The sequence below is a fragment of the Microplitis demolitor genome, chromosome 1 (assembly GCF_026212275.2).
Source record: "Microplitis demolitor isolate Queensland-Clemson2020A chromosome 1, iyMicDemo2.1a, whole genome shotgun sequence".
NCBI classification, from domain to species: Eukaryota; Metazoa; Arthropoda; class Insecta; order Hymenoptera; family Braconidae; genus Microplitis; species Microplitis demolitor.
In genome coordinates, this window is record NC_068545.1 from 19,948,682 (window position 1) to 19,973,773 (window position 25,092).

The 25,092-nt window shown below is 26.6% G+C and overlaps 2 protein-coding genes and 1 long non-coding RNA gene across 8 annotated transcripts in view; 1 reads left to right on the top strand and 2 right to left on the bottom strand.

Annotated features, from left to right (window-relative positions):
• LOC103571289 (uncharacterized) overlaps positions 1 to 25,092 on the top strand; it is a 68,248-nt gene that overhangs the window by 26,889 nt on the left and 16,267 nt on the right. The gene's annotated exons all lie outside the window — the stretch shown is intronic.
• Positions 7,130 to 24,870, bottom strand: LOC103571293 (solute carrier family 2, facilitated glucose transporter member 1). Of its 6 annotated transcripts, XM_008549417.3 has the most exons (5): positions 24,802 to 24,870; positions 23,506 to 23,708; positions 9,616 to 9,714; positions 8,568 to 9,533; positions 7,130 to 8,483 (listed from the first exon to the last, which is right to left on the bottom strand). In XM_008549417.3, exons 1-5 carry the CDS (start codon positions 24,827 to 24,829, stop codon positions 8,136 to 8,138), a joined length of 1,644 nt encoding a protein of 547 aa, XP_008547639.1. In that variant the 5' UTR covers positions 24,830 to 24,870; the 3' UTR covers positions 7,130 to 8,135. The 6 variants fall into 6 exon arrangements, with proteins under 6 accessions (XP_008547639.1, XP_053598728.1, XP_053598730.1 ...); XM_053742753.1 differs by lacking the exons at positions 23,506 to 23,708; positions 24,802 to 24,870 and adding an exon at positions 11,476 to 11,961 and having other exon boundaries at positions 7,134 to 8,483; XM_053742755.1 differs by lacking the exons at positions 23,506 to 23,708; positions 24,802 to 24,870 and adding an exon at positions 11,497 to 11,960 and having other exon boundaries at positions 7,135 to 8,483.
• Positions 17,877 to 20,372, bottom strand: LOC103571292 (uncharacterized). Its single transcript, XR_549035.1, has 3 exons — positions 20,326 to 20,372; positions 18,008 to 18,029; positions 17,877 to 17,940 (listed from the first exon to the last, which is right to left on the bottom strand). It is a non-coding gene; the product is annotated as an uncharacterized LOC103571292 (long non-coding RNA).

A 25,092-nucleotide genomic window follows, 5' to 3' on the forward strand; every position in this document is an offset into this window, starting at 1 on the left:
CCATCTGTTCTAAAACTTTACAACTTATAAATAAAATAAAACTTTAAGCCTTAAGTTAACAGAGGTAAAGCTATTAAAGTTGTAAAAATTTTTCAGTCTTTTGAAAGAACTGCTGACCCTATTAGGAAAAGTCCTTAAAACGTAATTTAAAATTTTTACCGTAGCCCAATGATAAAAAGTTTAAAGTTTTTTGTAATGCTATCCGACTATCACATTTTTGAGCTGAGTATCCTCAGCAGGGATGCTCGTTAAATTTGCTGATATTTGTCAGTACATTTGTTTAAATCCAGCTGAACATATCGCGATAGTATAAAAGTATCAAATACAGTCAGAAAAAAAAAGAAAAAATTGATAGTGATCTTTTTAACGATTGCTTTTGATAATTGATCTCAGATGATTTTTGTTCACTGAACCATCTGCATCAAGTCATAATAGACCCCACTGTATACCCCTTTCTCAGTTTATTCACGGACCGATGGTTAACCACAATAGAATCGAAAAATACCATAACTATAAGAAGTAAATTGTACATCATCGAATCTAACTCTGTTTCATTATATGGATTCTGCATCCATTCAGCAGCAATGATTGCTGATAATAATTTTTTTCTTATACATTTTATTGTGGACACGAGCCTAAAGTTATCACGGCTACTAATCGCTCATAGATTAAAATAATAAAACTGTTATTGGCAACTAAAATAAACGAATAAAGTCCGGGCTTGATGTTTATCATAAATATCCGTTTCAAAATTCTGTTCGTTTTAAAGACATTTGCTCAATATTATTTTTAAGTCATACTTTAAAATGAATTCGATAAACATTTTATTGTCTTATCAAATAATATAAGTGGACTTTGATGGTTGAGGAAAGAAATAAATTCACAAGTGTCGCTGTTATTTAAGCATTAAATTTTTTTTAAAATTTGATAAACAAAAAGATATTGATGCTTTATTATAACGATCAACTTTCCCTTGTTTTTGGTTATTTGAGAGGGCACCATACGTCACTCGTGACGACGAAAGATGGATCGTGTCAAATTTCTCATAGTGTCATCTGCTCTTCGTACTCTTTACATACACTTTTATCTCAGTATATTACTATATATATATACTAAAAAATAGTGTAGAGCCAAACTAACGTATTACCGTTGTAGGGCATACATCGTTGCACCCACCGATCGACAGATCGCAGATATCCGGTTTCCAAAAAATATTATCCAATGTCACCGGAGTCTCGGGATATTATTTGAGTCACTAATAAAACAACCGATAATTTATTAGTAACTTTATTTGGTTCAATTTTTTTTTATTAATCATCACTATATTTAATCGTTTAATTGTTATTATTAATTTATACATATTTATATATAAATGTCTGCATTGAGCGATTAATTGCTGCAGGTATTATTTATCATCAATTCATTTATTGTTAAACAAAAACTTCCGTAACGAATATTGTAGCTTATATATTTATATATATGGATGTTCATATATATGTATCTGTATGCACATGTGTATGAGCATGTGTTCATGTGTGTGTGTATATATATATATATATTATACTAAAACTCTTGGACATAAATAATAACACAGACACATTTATCATAATATGTCGGATATATTTCAAGGTTTGCATTTTAAATAAATTAAATAATCACATGTTTTTTATATTTTATTTTACTTTTTATTCGGAAAAATTTATTTGGCTTTTCTTTAATCATATTTATTATCTCCACCTGCAAGGAAATGTCACTTATTTAATTAGTTAGTATTTTTTAAATATAATTATAAGGCATGTGTAACTAAATCCGGCGACAAGCCCCCAAAAATAAATTTGAATTAATTATTATTTTAAAAAGGCTGAATTTTGATTCTTAAATTTGTGTTTATACAATTCATTTTGTAGAGGGGGAATTTTTAATATAAAAGACGAAAATTGCGGTGATTGGGATGTTAATATTCACGGATGTGGTTTCACCGTGACCGTAAAGACACCAGGGGGTGGCACGGTTTAGTGAATTTAGCAGACTCACCGGGCAAATTGAAACAAGGGTTGAAATCAAAAATAGGGTTACCCGAATAAGAATAAAAATCATAATATTAAATATGGTAATATAAAAAAAAAAATATATATATATATGTAAAATATCATTTTGTCCTGTGTGTAGTCGAGCATTCTTCCTTTTCCTTTCTTTTACTATCTATATTTATTTATATATATATGTTATACACCAAGTTGGCAACATAAAATTTGAAACAACCCCCGGAAACAAAAATTAAATAAGTCCCACGAAAAGATATTTATATATTCTCAAAATAACCACTCCGTGAAATGCTAATGCAACAGATTATTACTTTTTTTATCTTTTTCATTCTCTTTTTTTTCGCAGCACATATTTTTATCTTGATTATTGTTTTCTTATTTTATCAATTGGACATTATCGCGTTAAAATAAACATTTAAAAAATAAATAACGAAAAAAAAAAATACTTTTATTCAATTGAATACATAATAAATAATTAACTAAAAAATTAATTACGATCAGAAATTTTTATTAAATTACTCATTTTTGAAAAGTAATTAAATTAACGCAGAAAGAAAAAAAATGTATAATTTCAATTTATTTAACTAAATTAACATGTAATTTCTCGCGTCTACAATTACTCGAGTGTTAACTCGGTCTTTATTTTATTTTTACATTCATCGAGTCTGAAAACTAAAAGAAGTTAAGAAAATAATTAGCATAAGCACTTAAAGTGCATACATATTTATATTTATACATCATATATTTACGGTAGCTGTAAAAAAAAGATTTCTTCACTGATTTCGCTGACATTTCCTCGCGCGCAATTCATCAAAAAATGATTTACGGATCGCAAATGTTTTTTTTTTTATTTTTTCAATAGATAATTCAAAAAATTAAGTTAATTTAAAAAGAAATGGACAATTATTTAAAAGAAACGAAGCAAAAACTTCACCTGCAAGCATTAAAAAAAATAACTACACTTCCTTTTTGTTCTTACACAATAATACAATAATAAAAATAATAATAACTGAAACGAATATGAATAACCGTCCAAATTTATGCCCCGTAAAAGTCTGCACTTGTATTACATGAGTACAAGGGTGTCTAACACTTAAACTTAAACATAATTGTCTTGACGTAATAAAAAATTTCCACCTTTGTACATTAGAATTTAAAAAATATTTCAAACTTACTTCATCAGTTCGGGTCATGGGTCGTGATAATAATTATAATTATGATGTGAAAAAAAATAGTTATCTTTTTACCGTTGGTAAAACCGAAAAATTTTTAAGATGATAAAAAAAAAATGTATAAAATATCTTAACGGAATTGTATGCTCGATTAGCTCAATGTTGGGGGGATTTACGGCTAGTAAGCAATGTCTGTGCCAATTAAAAAAACCCTAAAAGACGAACTGAAGAAATTGCATGGGGGTCGAAGTCTCTAGACCACTAGTCTAGAGTTTATGTTATAAATTACAAAATACGGTAACAGTTGAAGTGAAAATGTCTTGAGCTTATTAACGCAGGCTGTAGGTTTATCTTTATGGGCATATTAAAAAAAAAATAAAGATGTAATAGAGACCCATTAGTTCCATGCTGGGGGCACGAAGGCCATATGGACATTAAATATTAAATATAAGAAATGTAATAGTTGTTATAAAAGACACTAGACTGGGCATTATTATTTAAGTTGATGCGCGCTCAGGTGAGACCTTATCGAGAGCTATCGAATTTAACGAATTCCTTCAGGCGATTATTCACGTGCGGTTAGTCATGTTAATTTTTTGGGTTTCATTGTTATAATGAATTTCTTTAAGGCTTATTCATTCATTTCTTAAAGTACTTAAGACATTGCGACATGTAGGATTTTTTTTTTTTTTCATTGAGGAAGGTTTTAAATTGCGTGATTTTACTTTTCATGTCGGCGTGGATTTATAAAATTCATTGAGGAAACTATTAAGGAAAAATTATAAATTCGATGGGATTTTTTTCCTCTTTCATTGTTTTAGTTGAAAAATAACAATTAGTTTTGTGTATAACGGAAATCTGAAACGACGGTTTACCGCCCGCGACAATACCGTGACGCATTGTGTATTGTGAACATGCACCTGCGTTTTATGATTCTTAAAACGGAAGGACTCCCACGTGTGTACAGCCTACTTCACCTGTGTTTTATTTTATTTTTGATTATTAAAAAAAATTTTTTTTCTTTAATTATTTTCATTTTTACTCCATGATATCAATTAAACAAATATATATATATATATATATATATATATTTTTTTTTTTTTTTTTTTTTTTTTTATAATTAAAATTAAAATTTATGATCCAAATACAATAATTAATTTATTTAAAAAATTAAAATAAACATTTCGGTAGGTTACCTAAACAATCATCAGATATTCTGTTGAAGTCTGAAAACTGACGGCGTGCAATAATTTTACGATTTACCAGCTTATTTATATCATTCAAAAATTTAATCACGTGCAAATAATATTGACTTTAAAATACTTAAACCCATTTATATTGATTTTGTCAATAAATAAATTAATGTTAAAGGCGGATTATTTATTTTAATTTATAAATTAAAATTGTGCCTGAAATAACAAAATAACAATCATTTATAATTAATAAATTTTTTATTTTATGTTTTTTATCAATAAATTTTAGTTGAAAATAATCATTTTTATAACGTAAATTAAATTGTGAAAAGTAATTTTTCTTCAAAAATTTCACAAGAATGATAAATTTTACTTTTTGTCTTTATTTTGAAACTCTTGATCAGTATTCAGATTTTTATACTTTTATTTATTACAAATAAAAAAATAGATACAGCCAATGTCTTCTAAACTATTGGATGATAATTAGTTTTATTAATAGTCAATCGCAATTTTTTCATTAGTTGTTATAATTAATTGAATTTACAAAAAAACTTTATTACCGACAATCAAATATTTATTTATCACAGATAAGCACGATTTCGCCTGCAATTTGACGTAAACTTACAGCTGAAACTTGATGCCAATATTTCTGCGGCTCGTTCGCGTGCGTAACAATTGATGTCAACTTGTCGTCAATTTGAATGCAATAAGTTGGGCGAGTAAGGAGTTGCCAAAAACGAAAGTTGACATCAACTTGTAGCCAATAATTGGATAGTCAAATGTTACCCTCAATTTGATGACATATGGACCCAAATGTGCTGTCAAGTTTAGGGCAAAATTTGACTATATGATATTATATAATTTATTGATAATTTCAAAAAACAACGGATCCGAAAAACAAAGTTTTTCATATTAGCTTCAAAATTTATACCGCAAAAAAGACAAATTTATAGCTAAGAAGTAATTATTTAAAACGGGATATATTAATATACAACAGTACGGGTCAATTTAATTAAATACCGCTCGTTATTCAAATTTATATACTTCAATATTCCAACTCATGACTTCTCGAAAACTAATTTTTACTAAAATTACTTCAAATATATGAAAGTATAAATAAATTAATAATAAAACGCATAATTATACTTTTTAATCATATATATTTTTGAAATATTTGACAACAATATATCAACATCAAAAATACATATATAATAACATATTGCATTTATTTTGATACAGTGACATACAATTCATATTTTATATCCTATATTTAATATTAATGTGATGTCTTGGAATATTAAGATTTAATAGGTACAATTTTTGAATTTAATATTTTTAATAGTTCCCAAACTTATAAATCTACACAATATTTGATTATTCTGCGATATGGTTGGATTTAAATTTCGTTGATACTTAAAATCTACAGCAGATTAAATAAATCATTTATTAAATTATTACTCAAAATATGATGCTGGTTTTTGGTACACAAAAGAACACACTAACAGTTTTATTATAATTTTAAAAATATATTTTTTATTTATAATTCTATGAATTGTACTAAATTATCCTAATTTCATCATTATTTGCTCACTATTTGTTAAATCAATTAATTTCACTTTGAAATCAACTAATAATCAAAAATATTTTCAATCAAATTTTCTACTTACAATAATTTGATTTTAAATAATAAATTTACATGCAAAATATTATTTATACACGGAAAAAACTAGGCAGTTACATGTCTACTCATCACATCTCTTCTAAAAGTAAGTATTCATTTTTAAACTTAGTGACATCTTCAACTCTTATCAGTTATATTTTTATCTAAACTCAACTCTACTCATTGATAACTTTATTCTATAATATATATTGTTATATATCAATGAAAAGAGTTGTCATTGAGTAGAGTTAAAGCGAGTCGGTATGTAATGGAGTGGTTGTCACTGTATAGAGAAATGATCATTCACTTTTAGTAGAAATATTTTAAGTAGACGTGTAACACTTCCAAAAACTATGGTGATTTTTTCTATATTAGTATGAAAATATTTTCTATGTGCTAAGACAGAAACTTTTCCTGAGTACCAGTAAAAGTTCCTATATCGCTACAGTAATTTTTTCTATACAAAAAGATGATTTTTCATATGTAACATAAAAAATTTCTCTTTGTTGACATGGTAACTTTTCATGTGTAACATAAAAAATTTTCTTTTGTTGACATGGTAACTTTTCCTACGTAACATAAATATTTCCCTGGTTTAACATAAGAATTATTCCTATTATAACATAAAAAAATTAACTATTTCTATTTTGTCCGTGCAAATATATGCAATCTAGTGAACTATATATATTTTTAAAACAATTTTTATTTTAATAATTAATAATAAAAGATAATAAGCCACTGCGTCAATATACGCAACTGCAATTAATTAATTAATACGAATGAGTATTTAATTCATTAAAAAATTATCATTTATCATATACATAACATAACTATTTCGAAGACAATTATCATCGATATATAATATATATTTATATTTATAACATCAAATCGTTTTCTTAAGTGAGATATAATCTGTACAATTGCTTTTTCAATAACAATTATTATTATTTTTAAAACAAATATATAACATCTTATATCTTCAACGTTATTTAAAAACGATTCAATATCGTGTCTAATTAAAACTATTACATTCAAATTACAATGATAATAATAATAGTATTAATCTACGTGCACTCTCATTATTTACAATTATGACAAAAAAAATAATTAATATTATAATTATCTACTGAAATTTTTGAAATTGATTATACTGTTAATGTTATTGTTTGTACACTAATTATTAAAATTTTATATTAAATTAATTATCTGTCATAGACAGTTTAGCAGTTCGATAAAGCTCCATCCAAATAAAATTATTAATATTAATTAATTAATTATATTAATAATTATAAAAATAATAATAAAGTATATCTTCGTTGTCTTGAACAGGCAATAAATTTCAAATATCTTGAATCGGAATACTAAAATTAATACCGATAAAATTTAATAAATAAATCAATCGTTATTAAATTTCATGAGAATTTTTTTTTTTTTTTTTTTTTTTTTTAAATACTTTTTGTCGATTTATTTAGTAAATTCAGACAGTATTTATTAACCGGAGAACAATAAGGAAAAATGTTGATAAAAATATTCGCTTACTGCGTAAACAAGAATATGAAAAATACGAAATTTGAATTATGACTAGAGTTTTAAAATTTTTGGATGTGTTAGTAAAATAACACGATCCAAATAATTTTTAACTTTATCTATCCTGAGTCTGCCTGTCATGACTACTGTAATTTTTTGCATTAAAAATTTCGGAAATTAAAAAATAAAATCGAAAAAATCAAAATTCATAAAATACAAAAATTATTAAGCTAAAAAAAAAAAAAAGTATTTTAAAAACTAAGTGATGCCTAAGTCCTGTTTTCTCATCGCAGTTCAACATTTTCATAACACGTATAAAAAAAAATATTAATCATTAATAATATATATCATACATATAAAATCGGTATCAGTAATCGACGATAATAAAAACAATCAAACTGCAATTCATGATTCATAAAAAAAAAAAAAAAATCTCAATCATTTGCGTTCAGAATCATACGATTATCAGTCACACATTTTTTTCCTAAAGATTTAAATATATATTACCATGTAAAGTTTATTTAAATTAGTTATCGCCTCACTGATACGATATTTGCCGGAACATACTGCTGATTTCTTCAATAGTCTTGTTCTTTGTTTCTGGAACTTTCTTGTAGATGAAGAGTGTAAAGAGCGCTTGGATGACAGCGAAAAGAACGAATACATTCGTGTTGAGTAAGTTCTTAAGCGGGAGAAATGAATAACTGACGATGAAGTTAGCTCCCCAATTAACAGCAATGGCAATAGATGTTGCCACTGGTCTTGCTGATTGATTGAACAATTCCGAGACCAAGAACCACGGGATACTTCCTGGACCAGTTGCAAATAGTACCACGAACATAATAACTAATGCTATGGAAAAGTATGCTGCCACTTGTGAAGTTTCCTAAAATAAATAAATGAAAATGAAAATAAAAATAAAAACTTATCATTTACAATAGATATTTCTTTTAAAAAAAATAAAACTTACCGCGTATGCTAAGCAGACTGCAAGTAAAGCAGTATCAATAACCATTCCACCAAATCCAAACAGCAAGAGAGTTTTACGTCCACACTTTTCAACAAGAATCAATGAAACAAAAGTCATGACAACATTCATAGCTCCAACTCCTAGAGTTGCCGATTGGGCTGCATCTGTGTTCAATCCTGCCATACGGAAGATAGCATCTGAGAAGAACATGACAGCGTTAATTCCAGAAAACTGTTGTGCCAACATGACCATCAATGAAATAATCAACGGAATTCTCAAAGCCGGGTTAACAAATATTTCCTTCAGTGTAACACGTGGAATCAATTTAATAGATTCTGCCTCAGTTCTCATTTCTTCCATTTCATCATAAACATCATTGGTGCCACGTAACCAGGAGAGTCCTCTCTGTGCATCAACATCTTTGCCACGGCTCAACAGAAGATACTTGGGGCTTTCCGGGCACAGGGGTAAAGTAACGCACTGGAAGATTGCCGGAATAATCGTAAGACACAAAAGAAGTGGCCACTGCTCTTCGGTACCCAGGACTTTGTCCATACTGAGGATTTGAGAAACAAGAATTGAAATAGTGACAATAAGTTGGTAAACAGTACCAACAGCTCCTCTCAAATGCATCGGTGATATTTCTCCCAAATACATTGGAGTTATTCCAGCGTTGAGACCGGCGTTTATTCCGATGAAAAGACGTCCCACGACAATCATCTCGTAGCTGTTTGCCGTTTTACTGAATCCTTCGAATATAACTGTCAGTACCACCAAAATATTGTTGAGCAACAGACCACCTTTACGTCCAAATCTGTCAGCAATAGTTCCTACCAAGGATCCACCAATTATACCACCAATACAGAAGATGGCCACTGCCCATGCCCACAAGTCTGTCATGTCCTCTTCAGTAACCGGAACACCGGTTCTATTGGTTTGGACTTCAGCCATCCAGGTTCTAATGATCTGAAATTAATTATTTATTGATAACACTATCTACCAATGCATATATACAAGACTAATACATAAATCGTTGTCTTTTTTTTACCTTTTGAGGAGAATTGACAACACCAGTATTGTAACCATGTTGAAAAGCAGATCCCAATGCGACCGCGGTAATTGCAAAGGCCAAATGAAAATTAAGACCCTGTAATTAATAAACAAAATTATATTAATTTTCCATTCAATTAAATTCATATATTCATATATTTGGATTATATTATTCGTGGTTTATTTGTCCGCAAGGCCAAGGGGATCGCTGAAAATGAATCCTTGTTATTCAATTACAATCAGCATGTTTTCAAGATTCATATTATATGATGCGATATATACTGAACAATTGGAGCTTATTGATGTTAATCTGCGACGAAACAAATGGATATGTATATATGTAACTCCGATATTAATACCGCAAGCAACTGACCACACTATCAAAGACGAGATGTAAAAATAAAATTATTTTCTTATTTGAGTTGTACATTTATCAAATAATCAAATAATTTGAGTTGTTACCGATTTAAATGAAGTATTTAGCCATTGATTGGTCAATAACTATTTGAATATGTCGAAATATATAATAATGTTTGGGGCAACTCGGCAAGTAGTGAAACTTTTCAAGGGTCGCATTATTTATCATTAATGCATATCATAATCGAATGTCATATAGATGAGCTCATAATTGATCACGCTCCAATTAAAGTAGATAAAATATATGTCTTTTAATTAATTATTCATCATTAATAAATATATATACATACATATATATATTGTATAAAACGTATTATATACGTTTTTTAAATTAATATCTATACAAAAAAATTACTAAACAATTACTCGTGAATCTAAATTATAAATTAATCGGTTATAATTATCATTACGTTCACTCATGTAAGTAATTAATATTAATATCCAGTGGTATGATTTTATTCAGCCTTGAAAATATAATATATTTTTTTAGTCACAGAAAAAATTTTTAAAAAAATTTGTTCATTAAAATTAAAGCCCGCTAGTAATTTTAAAAATATCAGAATAGGGTCGAAGTACCATTTGTGGCCACTGCTCCATTTTTGGACATTTAATACTTAATTTTAAATTATGAAAACGTATAAAAAAAAATTTAACTGTAACAGTGTGATAAAAGTCTGAGGAGACACATTTAAAAAATTAATTATGTTATTGTGTATTTTAATAAGTATTTTATTTCAAATTTCTAAGTGACCAAAACTGACCCTAAAGTGGCCAAAAACGGTACTCCTACCCTATTACTTTTTAACTTTTTTTACCCTACAATCGTTTAGCTTAAAAAATCTTAATCACTTAATATCAAATAAAAGACTGAACTTGTGTTTTAGAATCAATGTCATACATAATTAATAGGCTTTGAATATTCAAAGAGAAACTTATGAATAATAAAAAAAAATTTTTTTTATTTTGTTACTTTTATTTAAATCAAACTCTTACCGCTATTCTTAAATAAGGCATCGAAAATACTCTATTACTAAAGGTATGGGTAAAAAAAATTAACTCTTTATTTAGTTTAAAGAATTTCACTACCGGCCGTTAACAGATTCACGCAAAAAAAATTTAAAAAACTAACAGAATGACACTTTTTCGTTTCCGCTCTTAATATAGCATGTGTCAAAGACTTAACTGTCGGGTCGACACCCTGCAACGCATATATATTGACTACACATACATTAATACATGGAATTCACATATAATCAAATATTAATATATTTAATCATTTATGAATTATATGTATGTGATATATGTATGTAGTTTCTCGTGTGATAATCAAGTAAAAACTCAAACATATTTATATACATATATATATGTATACATATGAATATAATTATACACATATATATTATTGCTATTTCAAAGTAAGATGAGACATTAAATAACTTACGCTAGACGTAACATTACTCACAAATGATTTTCTATAATGTTCTGCCATTAAAAATAATTATTTTATTACACTCAGTAACATATCTTACGACATTATGTTAAAATATTTTTTATCAGTGACGTCAGCACCCTAGAGCTAATCACTAGCTAAATTTAAATTACACAACCAACTAAAAAAAACTATAAACATTTTTTATTTATATCCAATTGATAAGTTTTTGTTAAAAAAACTAAAAAAAAATTATTTTTAAATTGAGTAATTTAATAAACGCGTGTTGAGTGTATCGATGTTAAAGTCGGTTATAACGCGAATAAAAAGTTCAAGATTATTCCAAGTTAATAAAGTGAGCACGTGTAAAAGAAACAACCGTGTCAGCGAAAAAAAAAATAATAATGGACTATCTGCGTAAAGTAATAATGTTTAATCGTCTCGTGTCTCTTGGATACACAATAAGCCATCGAGTTTCGTTGGTGATAAGATTACACGGTATTACAATTCAAATATTCGACAATATACATATATACAGATATTACATTAACATGTATTTAAAAATAAATATGTTAATTAATCGATATGAAACCGATTATCTTATTGTTGTATTATGCAAATTTTTTTTTTTTTTTTTTTTTTTTTTCTTTTAGTAAGTAATGGGAATAATTACGGAGATAATTAATATTGTAAAGTAATAGATTGCTAAAGATATGATAACTCGAGAAGTTACTAAAGTGATGCAACGTATATTTAAAATGAGTAATAAAAGTAAACTAGTAAATCAAGTCATCCTCTTAATTCATACATATATATGTATATACTTATTATACTACTTAAGATGACACGTAGCAGAGGCTCGTTTTTGTATTAACAATTCTATTGGTTAACTTATTCACAAGCCCAGTCGAGCCTTCATATATTTCTCAATATACATTCATATATATAAATATATATATGTATTAAATAAACTTGTACTCAACCGTATTTATTTTTTTAAACGTTAATAAAATTATTATTTTAAATATCTGCGTACTCCAATTGACTGATTAGCTTATTATTGAAAATTTTCCACTGTCTTTGAATTCTTTAATTATTTTTTTTGTCTACAATCATAATTGCTCATAAAAGATATTTTTTAAAAATATATACATAAACTTTTATCGGCTCCAGAAACAAAAACTCAATTATTATCTTAATGACTGATAAATTTTTATTGTTGAGTTAACTTGCGTCATTAAATTAAGTGTAATTTTCATTTTCATTTGAATTTAAATTAAAAAAAAAAAAAAAAAAAAAAAAAAAGTGTGAAATTGTTATTTTCTTGAAAATTTAATTTTTAAATAAATTCATCTTTTAGATTTATAGCTTTAAAAATAAAAATAATGATAATTTAACTTGACAAAAAATTTATTTTTTCATTTTAAATAATTGACCTCTTAATTATATTTCCCAAAATTCCGCCATGGGAAATGCCAGTATTAAATAGTAAAATTAATTTAAATAATAAAATAAATGAAATATGATTTGATCTTTCAATTAATAAATATATTAACTCCCACTGAATTACCCGTATAATTTTTATATCAAACTAAACTAAAACCTGTCATTTATAATAAATACCGTAGTTGAAGTTGATAACTAATAATTAAAAAAAATTACCCATACAATGTAACGCAACAGATCTAATAAAATAATACGATAAAGTCTAAATTTAAAAATAAAAAATATTAAAAACGAACCTGAACTTCACTGAACATATCAAATCTTGAATGACAATTATTGCAATAATTTAACCGTAATAAATATTTATTAAAGAGTACTTATGATACTTGTGTCGTAAAGGAGTTAAGTACGGACTTAAAACGACTGTTGAAAATTCCAGTCGCCGGTTTCTCCCACCGATATCCAGATTCCCTTCTCTTTGGCATTACAACCATACACATGTATATAAATATACATTTACATACATGTATACATTAAATACACATGTAAGAATCGAGTTCATGAGCGAGTATCATTGGCAAAGTGAAGGTGTGCCGATGGTGGGACTTTGCCATTGGTCGAGAACATGTCGAGCCTCTCTATTAACAACCACGTGCATGTGTGTACTGCTGTATCACTAATAATAGCAACACCACGCGTTCTTCAACATGCTATCGCGAATTATTATTATTATTATAATAATAATAATTTTTTATTATTATTATTATTAATACAAAGTTTACCTTATTCACGTGCTGCATTAATAATAATTACAATTTTTTTTTTTTTTTTTACAATTACTTATTGTAATACTTCCGTACAATACAAACTTATAAATTACTCAAACATATCCGTAATAAAAAAATTTTATTTTTAATTATCTGACCTCGATATCACGTTTCCTAACTAGTCTTTACTTGTTATTATTGTGGACAATGTGGTTTTAAATTAAATAAAAAATTAAGACAAAGATATTGAATAAATAATACATGACTATAAAAAAAAAAAAAAATACTCGGAAAGGAGAATTAGATTTTTCTACCTGAGGACCGTTTTAAATTTTAAAATTCATAGATTAAGTCTCCGGATGATGGATGTACTCCGAAATAAATCTCGAATGAACCTTTTACTTTGTTGAAATATTTAAAGCCGTATCGTTTAGATCTCGTATAGAAATATATTTATTCAAAGGTTATAATGAACCCAAAAAATTCTTTTGAGTTTAATGAACTCGAGTATCGAAGATTTTCCACATGATTAAATTTAAAATCGAGGAGAATGGATTTGTTGAATGAGAACATAAACGATTGGTAGATTGTAAAGACGAGCCTCCAAAATAAAAATGTGAGAATAAAGCGTAGGTCAGTTTTTTCATGCCGGCACAAACTCTTGGTTTTTTAAAACTCTGATTAATTTTTATAATTTATTTTTTTTTATCATTAATGATAAAAATTCCGAAACTTTTAAATACTTGAATAATCGAGTGATTAGTATTAATAAAAAATAAAGCGTGGGATTCTTGAGAGCCGAATAAAAATTTGAAAAAGGAGTAGAAAGTTGTTGGGACCGGTTTCGAGTAAAGTGCATTAATGTTTTATTCGTCAGCAATCCTACCGATTTAAGGAATAGATTTGAATTTCAATGCAGGCATACCTACGATCTGTCAGAGCTTTAAATAATCTCGACTGTTGATCTAAAATTTGTCTAATCCCTGGATTTATTAAAATAAATATTTTCAAACAAACTGTTAAATGTAATAATAATGAATTCATACTTTCTAATAAATTTCCCGCAAGTAAACGGTCATGATTATTATTTCTGCTATTCCGAGCGTCTAATTGTCTAATATATCACTTGGTAATTCAAACAAAAGGATGTATCTTTTATTTGAAACATAAACTTGCTAGCAGGATGTTCTTACGATCTCATTGTCTAGACTAAAGAGACTGTAACGCCCACCGATATAACAATCTAACAGAACGACATGATAAGCTCAAGTAAATTGTAAAATGATATACTTTACTTTCAATTAAATTTATACAAAAGACCTTCATGTGGACCAACACCAGTGAGCTTGCCGCTTATCAATCACAATTTTCATATATTTTTTTTTTTTTGATAAAAAATTAACGTCAAAATAATTACGGCAGTAATTAAAAATACATTTAGTAATCAGTAAAAATTAAAAAAATATAATTTACGACTTTATAAAAAAAAATTCTCTTATTAAATAAACAACTTTTATTTATCAATTTATATATATTTTTTTATATATTAATAGTTTTGATATGACTTGAAAAAAAATCATTTTTTTGTACTTTCATTAACAATGAGCTCTTGTTGATAATTTATATGGAGCAAGAACAAAGCACAATAATTAATAATTATCGACCTTTAGACCGCGGGGTTATTTTCCAATTATCAATAATAAAATTATTAAACTGACGGTTAAAATATTTTAAAAATTTACCTTCAATGCTGAGGTTTTACTTGAGTCAGAAAAGCAGCCCATTTTTATTTATATTATTTTTCCAATAGTGTCAAAAATAAATAAACAAATAAAAAAAATTTTAAAGAAAATGCACACGCGAATTCACTTTAAAAAAAAACTTTCACGTGTCTACGTATGTACTTAATTTATTTTTCAGTTTAAAGAAATTTGGTGATAAAAAATTCGAATAAAATATATAAAAATACAGTAGTGAAACAACAAAATGTATGTTGAGATCGAAGTGCGCTTGAGGATGGTCTCATACGAACTGCGTACCGATATACGTAGCATCGAAACTTATTAGTCCGAATGGAAGAGCCACGTCCCGAAAGCAGGTCTACGGTTCTTCTTCCATTCCAATGTAATATACCAAGAGCGTACACACAATGTAATGATATTAGTGTATGACGCAGCCCTACCTCCGGATCCAGAGGAACCACTAAAGATATAATATATTATATGACAATTGTTTGCATGTTAACTATCTACCACTCACTCAATATACTATATATATAGATATAATTGTATGTATGTGTGTAAAATACATATTGTGTACCCTCTCTCTAGCCCTTCACGTCACAAACTCCCCCACCGATGATTTCATATTTTTTTTCGTCTTTCCCCTGGTCTTCCGCTCACGTAAACTTTACCACAAACCTACTCTGTCTTCTTGCCTCTCTGATAATGACAGCTGCCTGTCACGACTCGACAATTTTGCAATTGAGTATATTGAACCTGAATACCCAATGAAATTTACTACATAGCCAATGGTACAAGTGACCTATTCATGTTACACACTTTTGTTACATTTAAATAAATAATAATTAAAATAATTCTATTTACTTATCATTGGAAATTCCGACACTAAATTTTTGAACTTCAATTATTTTAATATTTATTTAATAAATTTTGATTTTGAATATTTGTCAACAATAAGGTCTTTGAAAAACTAAAGATTGTATAACTAAAAAAAATTTTATTTTACGTATACTGAATAATTAACAAAATAATTAGTATAGGACAAACAAACTTTGTATGACACTATGAACAAGTGTTTTTACTAATTAGTAACAATTATCGATTGTTGCAGCATAAAATACGGATATGAAAGGATGTTAAGTTGTCTAATTTTTTTCATCATAATTTAAAATTCAAAATTATTTTTTTCCCGCGAAAATTTAAAAAATTTTAATTTAATTTGCAATGAATAAAATTTGAATTAAAAATAAATTATTTATGGTAAATAATGAAAACTTGTTTGTATTATAAATATTTATGAAAAAAAATGAGGCTAAAAAAATTGGCACTTCTGTATCTCTGTTAAGTGTTGAGTTTCAACAGCAATAGATTTATTGTTTTATAGAATAGATTGAAAAAGTTGTGAATAGAATACCTTGGCAGTTTGTTAATAATACTAATTGCGTATTTGAATTTATTTATTTTTTTTTTTTTATTACAAATAAAAATAAAAAATACAAAAATATATTTTTTGCCAAAAATTTTCACGTTTCAATGTAAGTCAAATGCATTAAGGACAACCGACTTTTGTTTTATTATTTTAACTTCATTTTTTTAAACTCAAGTCATCTGAATAACACGCAGTAAAACATCTGTGACATCCGGTAGCAAAAAAAGTTATTTTTAATTTTTTTAAAGAAAAAATTTATTTTACGTAAAGGTGATGGATAGGTTCTGTTGGATAATTTTTTTCCTTTCAATTGAAGAGAGATTAAAGTTCATCTCTGTATTTATTTTTAAAAATTATCTCTTTGATTGTCGCGACTAAATATTTTAACAAGAACAAGTGTATTAAATATATATATATATCTGAAGAAGATACAAAATTTATTTAAGTAGATATATTTTTATCATATCGACATATGAGTTATCTTTGCAATCTAATATTGTATATAAATTATCACTAATTCTTTTATAAATACAAATATACTTTGTTTACTTTCGCCAGCGATTCCGCTAAAAAAAATCACGAGTAACTCCGAAAAATATTTATTAATGTTTTTACCGTTAATGCGTGACATAATCCACCACTACCACCGCACTATACAAATAAAAAAAATTTTTTTCCTTTGCAATTGGAATTTTTTCGATAACATAAGTTACTTTTATAAGTTAATTATCAATTAAAGGCAATCTTAGGGGGAGAAAAAACAGATATTTTTATTGCATCGATTACATGAGCAAACAGTTCAGTTTGTAGATATCTGATTTCTGATCAAGTAAACATATAAAAAAAAAATTTCAATCATTTGTCCCACTTTACAGTAATTACTAAATCTACAATACTGTGATTAAGAAATTAATTATTGACTTACAGCCTCTTTAGTTCCCGTAGCCTGCATGCAAAAGATTTAAAAAATGTTGTTAGTGATTTTTAGTATTTTTTTAATTAGTTAATTAATGATGGTAATTTTTAGTACCTTAGAACTAGGTGCTAAAGCAGTTGGCGTTGTTGGTGGTGCCTCTTGAATTTCTTCTTTTGACTAAATTTCGTTAAAATTGTTAGAAAATTATTTAGTTAACATGCATTTTTTAAAATATTTAATTTACCTTCCCCAGTTCCATTTTGAAGCTGCTTGTAACATAAATCATTAGTACTTATTATAAATTATTAATTATTAATTTTAAAAAAATTTGAATGTTAAATGAATTTCCCGGTCGAAAAAAAACCAAACATTTAATTACAAAATTTTTTATCGATTCTTTATGATTCTAAATAATTTATTCTTAGAAATAATAAAAAAAGAAACTAAAATTTTATATAAAAATAGTTAAAACGAAGTAAAATTAATTATATATTTGTTTCTATAAAATTAAATCCTATTTAAACTCATGCTCATGCTCGTGCTCATGCTAACGCGTATGCTTGTTTAATTTATCTTATTGTCGAAAGACTTTTTTAAAAAAATAATAAGTGTGATAAATTCAGTACTACGTAATTGTAAAAAAATAGTCTATAAAATAGTGATAAAACTCAATTAAATAATTCTTAAAGATAAAATCTTAATTTATCTGTATCTCACAAGTTACTTAAACTTTTCATCAAACACCCGGGTTATAGATAAAAAAAAATTAGGCATTACGTACATGAAGTTAAGTACAACTCTATGAAACTAAAAACTTATTTAATATAACTTGGAAAACCCATTTTCTTTTCTTTTATTTTAAAATCATATCAATATTTTGTCTACATATAAAAATTTCTTCATAAAATAACAAAAATTACAATTTTTAAAATTAATTAATCAAAAATAAATTAATTTCAATGAAATTTTTTTGAATTGAATAATCGCTAAAACTACTAAGTAAATCAATTAATGCATATATATATTTTTTTTTTAATTAAAAATTATAATAAACAAAAAATTATCAAATCACCGCGAGGCCATTGTCATTATCGCGCAAGTAAGGTCAAGCTTGGATTAAATATATACAAAAGTTAATTATTATAATTATCATTTTCTCTATTTTAAAATTTAAATTAATCCATTTTACGTTAACATTTATTAATGAAACATGAGCCTTAGAAATTAGACATTATAAATATTTTCAAATGCATATCTTTATTTATTAATACATAATATACACTAAAAAAAAAATTAACGTAAAAGCAATATTTTCTCAGTAGTAAATCGATATCAATTATCGCATTATTAATTTCATATCTAACGAAAATTAATTTTTTCAACAAAAAAAAATCATTATTTATTTATACTATTTCGAAAAAAACATCAGCATATCCCGAAATAAATTTTGGTTTAAAAATTTTTCAATTAGGAAAATTATTTTCAACGAAATTTTCAAATTTTCCCACCAAAAATATGAAAGATAGACAATTTTTAATAGCTAATTTCTTGTGGTAAAAATATACAATTATTTGGAAAATTTTTTTTGTCTCAAATATGAAATTTATCCATGACAATGAATTTATATATTTTCATATATAAATATACAATAGTGATAAATAATAATAACATTAGATATGACCATGACTAATGTATCATTTAATTTATTCAGTACATTTGTAATATTAAGGTCAGAAGGTCAAAGACATTTCTTTAGTTTATTCCCCCTTTTACTCCATTACATACATATATGTATTTATATATAATAGAGTATATAAAATATTTAGAGAAAATAATCAAGCTGAAAGTACACGCCTCCAAAAATTGAAAAAATAATAAATTATTTGATATCGTAAAAAAAAAAGGATGCGCTTATTGCGACAACAGTTTATCGTTATGTTAATGAGTAATGATAGAATTAACGATAATAAAAGTTAAAACATTCCTTGGCTTTCTCTTTTGTTAAAAATAAAATAATTATTGATAACAAAACTATTACTCTTATTCAATATTTTTTTAGAGTAAACAACCTATTGTTTTTGTTTATGAATTCAATAAGTAATAAATTTGAATTCAATGTTTATAAATAATTATATCAATAACGATAAGTAATTTTTTAATACATAATTTAAAAAAGATATAAATAAATTTATTGCTTTAAAATTAAACAATTTTTATTCATATTCAATGAATATAAAACCGGTTACATAACCCAATCGAGCACAATAAAAATATTGAGAGCAAATTGTTATCAATATTATTTGTACATACATAAAAAAATTATTGCTTAAAAAACATAAATAGAAATAAAATTTATTATTTTTATTTTTAGATAAATATCTAAAATCGCAGATAAATAAAAAACGGATGTTTCCGTGGTCTTTGAATCTTTTGCGCTTGAAATGGATTTAGCATCAATTAACTACCGTATAATTATTCTATCACGAGCACTATAATAATAACGCATTTATGTCGGATACAAAGTTAAAACAAGCGGCATGCAACATTTATAAACAAACTCACCGTTAATTTTTGATGTCACGTACAGTAACTACTGTGGCTGTTTATTCAGTACAGAGTTCGATTTCTAACTGATGTAATTTTATTTTCATGAGTACCACACAAACTACCCCTATATTAAACCCGCATGCGCTACTGGTTTTACCCTCTACTACCAACCCTACATCTTTTTATTACTTTAAGTCTCAGTCAACGACTCTTTAAATTTCGTCATTCAAATTTACAAAAAATACAAATTACTTCTATTCATTCAAATATATTTTACCCCTATTTTTTTTCAGTCGATTTCTACTCCAATTTTATCATATTTTTTCCCAAAATTAACTCTCATATTTTTTTTATAAAATCAAATTTTACTTCAAATATTAAAAGAAAATTTTTTAATTCAAATTTTATTTAAAACCAATTCAATTTTATCAAACCGCGCAAAACTTAACAGCATGGTGATAAAATGTTAAAAATATAAAAAAAGTTACAATTTATTATTATTATTTTTTTTTTATGCTATTATTCCTTATCATTGGACATGAATGCTCAATGTCATGTGTCTGACAATGCCACGAGGATTTTTATATGTATGTATGACTAAATATATTAAATAGTATATACAATACACGTAAAATGCATACGTAGTGATATGTGAGTTAAAGAGTTAAGTGTAGTTACGAAGTATAGACGAGAGAAGAGAGAAGTAAAGAGCGCGTAAGTTGACAAGCCCCGAGCACGCCCTTCAAAATGACCAATCGCATCGCAACTACGTTTTCCTGCCGTCCGTCACGTACGTCTTGCCGACGAAATTTAATCGATAATAAACTGAAAGTATACAGAAACGCGTGACGTCATTCGCGGGGGCAAGTATCCTTGTGAAGTTCTACCTGTTGAAATACACGCGCATTATTTCGTGTCGGCTGACGCAAGTCTTTGGACTCTTAACACTAAATATTTCGAGTTACTAATTATTGAAAACGTATTTTATCTATTTTTATCAATTAACGTAATTACTATTTAAGGAAAAAATTTTAAATGATAATTACTTTGAGTAGAAATATCTATTTGTTGATTTTTTTTAATTGCATCATTAATTTTTTACTACAAATTTTTTTTTTTTTTTTTTTTTTTCATTTATAATCCACATTAATTTCAAGACTTTTTTGTTCCCGCTGATCCTAAAAATCTATAAATATTTTAATATAAATTTTGCCGAAAATTTCGTCATACTTTTAAATAGATTTTGGTGTGTAATTTTAAATCTTTTTTTTTAGAATTATTAATGAGTTTATTGTCATATTTTATTTTTAATATTTCCAGTTGGTTATTCGCATTCTTTTATAATGTAGATAACTTAATTTAAATCATTGAAGTAACAAAAGTAATCGAGTTCAAGGTTATTATGCAGTATATGCGGTCAAAAAATATTATTATTATTATTATAAACCTTTTTTCTTCGCCATTCTTATCTACGCAGTTACATTTGTGAAAAAAATTATCAGAGCGTACTGAAGTCTTAATTTGATCAATAAACGTTGCTATTTACGTTGTAAAAAAAGTTTTTATTTTTTTTTTTTATAACGATTGTTGCTCGTAACTTGATGCAGATAAAAATATTTCCACCATAGATAATTCTACAATAATTTTTAAAAATAAAAAGGCTTAGAAAAATTTAAAAGATCATTGTAAAAAAAAAAAAAATGTATAAATTTGAAACCACAACTAATTTTTTTTTGCATATTAAATTTTATCGAAATAAAAATTTAAAATTTTGGGCAATCAGACAAAAAAAAATAATTTTGAATGATAATGACATTTTTTTGAGTCATAAATATGAGTCACAAATAAATAATGCTGAAATTAGCGACAAAATATTTTTTATTTTTATACCGACGGTATTGCGTTAATTAATAAAAGTACATAAAATAAAAAAATAAAAATAATTTTTTTATTACAAATAATAAATTTACTAGTTTTTACCAGCAACTGGGGGATTGTCATCGACATTGGCCGTTGTATTAGTTACGCAATAAGAGATCCGTAATACAAATTTATTGAATGCAATGAGAAACAATACATACATATATAGATTAAACAATTTATATTTACTGACGTATACTTTGACACTTGTACTCATAAAATGAAATACTATTATTATTGACATGATCATGGAACTAATCACGACTTGGTTTAATATTATTAAAGGAAAACTACAATATGTAATAGAGATATTTCAGTGGAAAAATTTGAATTAAATTCTGACGTGCAAGTCGTCTTCAATTATTAAATAAATCATCAATATACATATACACATGTATATGTGACACATGATAAATCATCAATCAATAAGCCCCCCCAAGTCGCGAGGGTCAATTAGAACTATGATCTTCAATGAAGACAATTCTATGAAGACAATGATTTTAAATTTATAAAACCAAGTTTTAATTTTAATAGATCAAAAATAAAACATTTAAACAAACTGTTTAATTTGGATGGAAAACTTCAGGCAACTTTCATATATGTGTGTGTGGTATAGACACAACCAAAATGTCTTGTAGTGATCGATAAAAATAAACAAACACACCTCCCAGATAAATCACGCGTCTTATTAAAAATATATTTATATATATTTATTTCCTGCCTCTTGATCATCATTCAAAGAGATTCCGTGTGCACCTGAATGACCTCTACAAGTCATGATCTTATTATGTTTCATATTCTATATGCTTGACACGAGTTATAAACACGAGATTTTGTCTATATGTATAATTTTATTGGCAATTTATATTATTTTGTCGACTTATTTAAAATTTTGTTGATAAAAAGCTTCAATTTTGAGAAAATATTTAGAGTTGGAAAAAAAATCTTAAAATTAAAATTTTCAATTTTTTTCCCGGCCAAATATAATTTGAAAAAATTTTTTTTTCAACTCCAAATTCCTCTGGCTCCTTTTTTTATCACTTGAATTTTTTTGTTATCTTAACAATTATTGTTTAATTTTCTTCAAACTAATCACCGACGATAAATCTTGAAAATTTTGATAAAGTTCTAGAAGTAGAATTCTATTTATTTTACTGTCCTTAAAAAAAATTTTAAACTCCAAACTTTAATTTAAAAAATTAATTCGTTTCATGTCGGTAATTAATTTACGGCAATTTTTCGATACAAATTTCTAAACAAAATTAGTGAACTTACCGCTTTAGGAGATATAGGAAGTGTCGTATCACGTGCATAAATCGGAGCATCCAAATCAGTGACACTGCTACTGATACTCGCTCCTTTCGAATCATCTCTACCTGGTACTGTCAATGTTGTCGGTCTCAAAGGATGTGATTCAGCTATATATCCTTCCCCAAAATCATCATCATCCCTTTCCATCGTCATAAGTTGGAAACCAACTACATTCAAATAAATAAAAATTACTTATCAACCTTCTCCTTTATCAAAGTAAATTTCGGCAGCATAAATATCACTAAAAAAAATCGATCATCAAAGAGATTAAGCATTGATGTGGCAAGTTATAAATTAGTACACGAATAACTTTATGACGTATGAGCTTTCCCTGTCAAGAATTTGGCATGAGATCAAGGCTAGTAACCCTGTGACACTCCTCTAGCAGCTTACGATATCCCGAGGATGTTTTGCTTGGCAGTTAATAATCATTGAGGTTACTTGCTTACAAATAAGTCCAACTCGCGTCCATGCATGATTGATAATTAAATATATCGGCTATACATGTAATAAAGTCGAGTGTATAGACGAACGTCCACCATCTCAGTATGTTAGTATGCAAATACTCTGTTCTACTTTTATTAAAAGCTCTCAGTGTTGCTTCTGCTGGTAAAATATTTTAGGCCCACAAATTAATAAGTTTAATCAAAGACCTTAAACTTGCCAGCACAAAGATTAGACCTTCAATCATGTGAACTGTAATATTAAAGGTGTATGACCTCCAGCTCAAATTAACTGTACAAGCAGTTTTTTGAGTCACAGATGAAGATGACAAATTATTTTATTTTGGCATACAAATTAATTTATTAGTTAAATATTTTCAAAAATAATTTATTTAAAATTTTTTTTTAAATCTAAGACGTCCTTGCATTGCATTGAAAGAAATTAACTTTTGTAAAAAAAAATATTTCTTTGAGTAGTAAATCGATTCAAATTATCGCATTATTAACTCCATGTTTAAGTTAAGGAATAATTTTTTTGACAGAAAAAAATCGAAATTTATTTACAGTACTCCAAAAAAAAAAAAAACAGTATCTCGAACTGAGCTCAAATTTCTTCGATTAATAAAATGATTTTTAATGAAATCTTCAAATTTTTTCACAAAAAATATACTTGGTTCAAAATTCCACTAGCATAATTTCTTATCAGAAAAAAATACATTATTTTTAAGTTATTTTTTCTCTCAGTGTATGTTAGACAATTAAAATTATATAATAATAGTAAAAAATAACAAAAAACAATAATAATAATTTTACATACGTTGGTTGTCTCTAAATGAGTGACTCATTGCTCTTAAACTTGATCTCCTCCCACGTTATCGAACAGATCGACCTATAAATATATATATACATATACATATATGTATAAACATGTGATGCCGGTAATGTTAACATTATTCGTAATGTATAGTAACAAAATTTTAAGTGACCGCTGAATATATAACGTCAGCAAGAACAATATTAACGCACGTGGCGTCGCACGAGTTTCGTCACGCATGTCTTGCAAAACATTTTTTTTCAGTATACCTTTTAAAAATTGTAAGATTTATTT

Excerpts from the sequence above, each read along its gene's own strand:
- LOC103571293 (XM_008549417.3), bottom strand. The coding sequence starts at position 24,829 with ATGAGTCACTCATTTAGAGACAACCAAC. Across the intron at positions 23,709-24,801 it reads CTCATTTAGAGACAACCAAC|TTGGTTTCCAACTTATGACG; the intron begins GTATGTAAAATT and ends ATTTGAATGTAG. Across the intron at positions 9,715-23,505 it reads TTCCTATATCTCCTAAAGCG|GGTCTTAATTTTCATTTGGC; the intron begins GTAAGTTCACTA and ends TATTAATTACAG.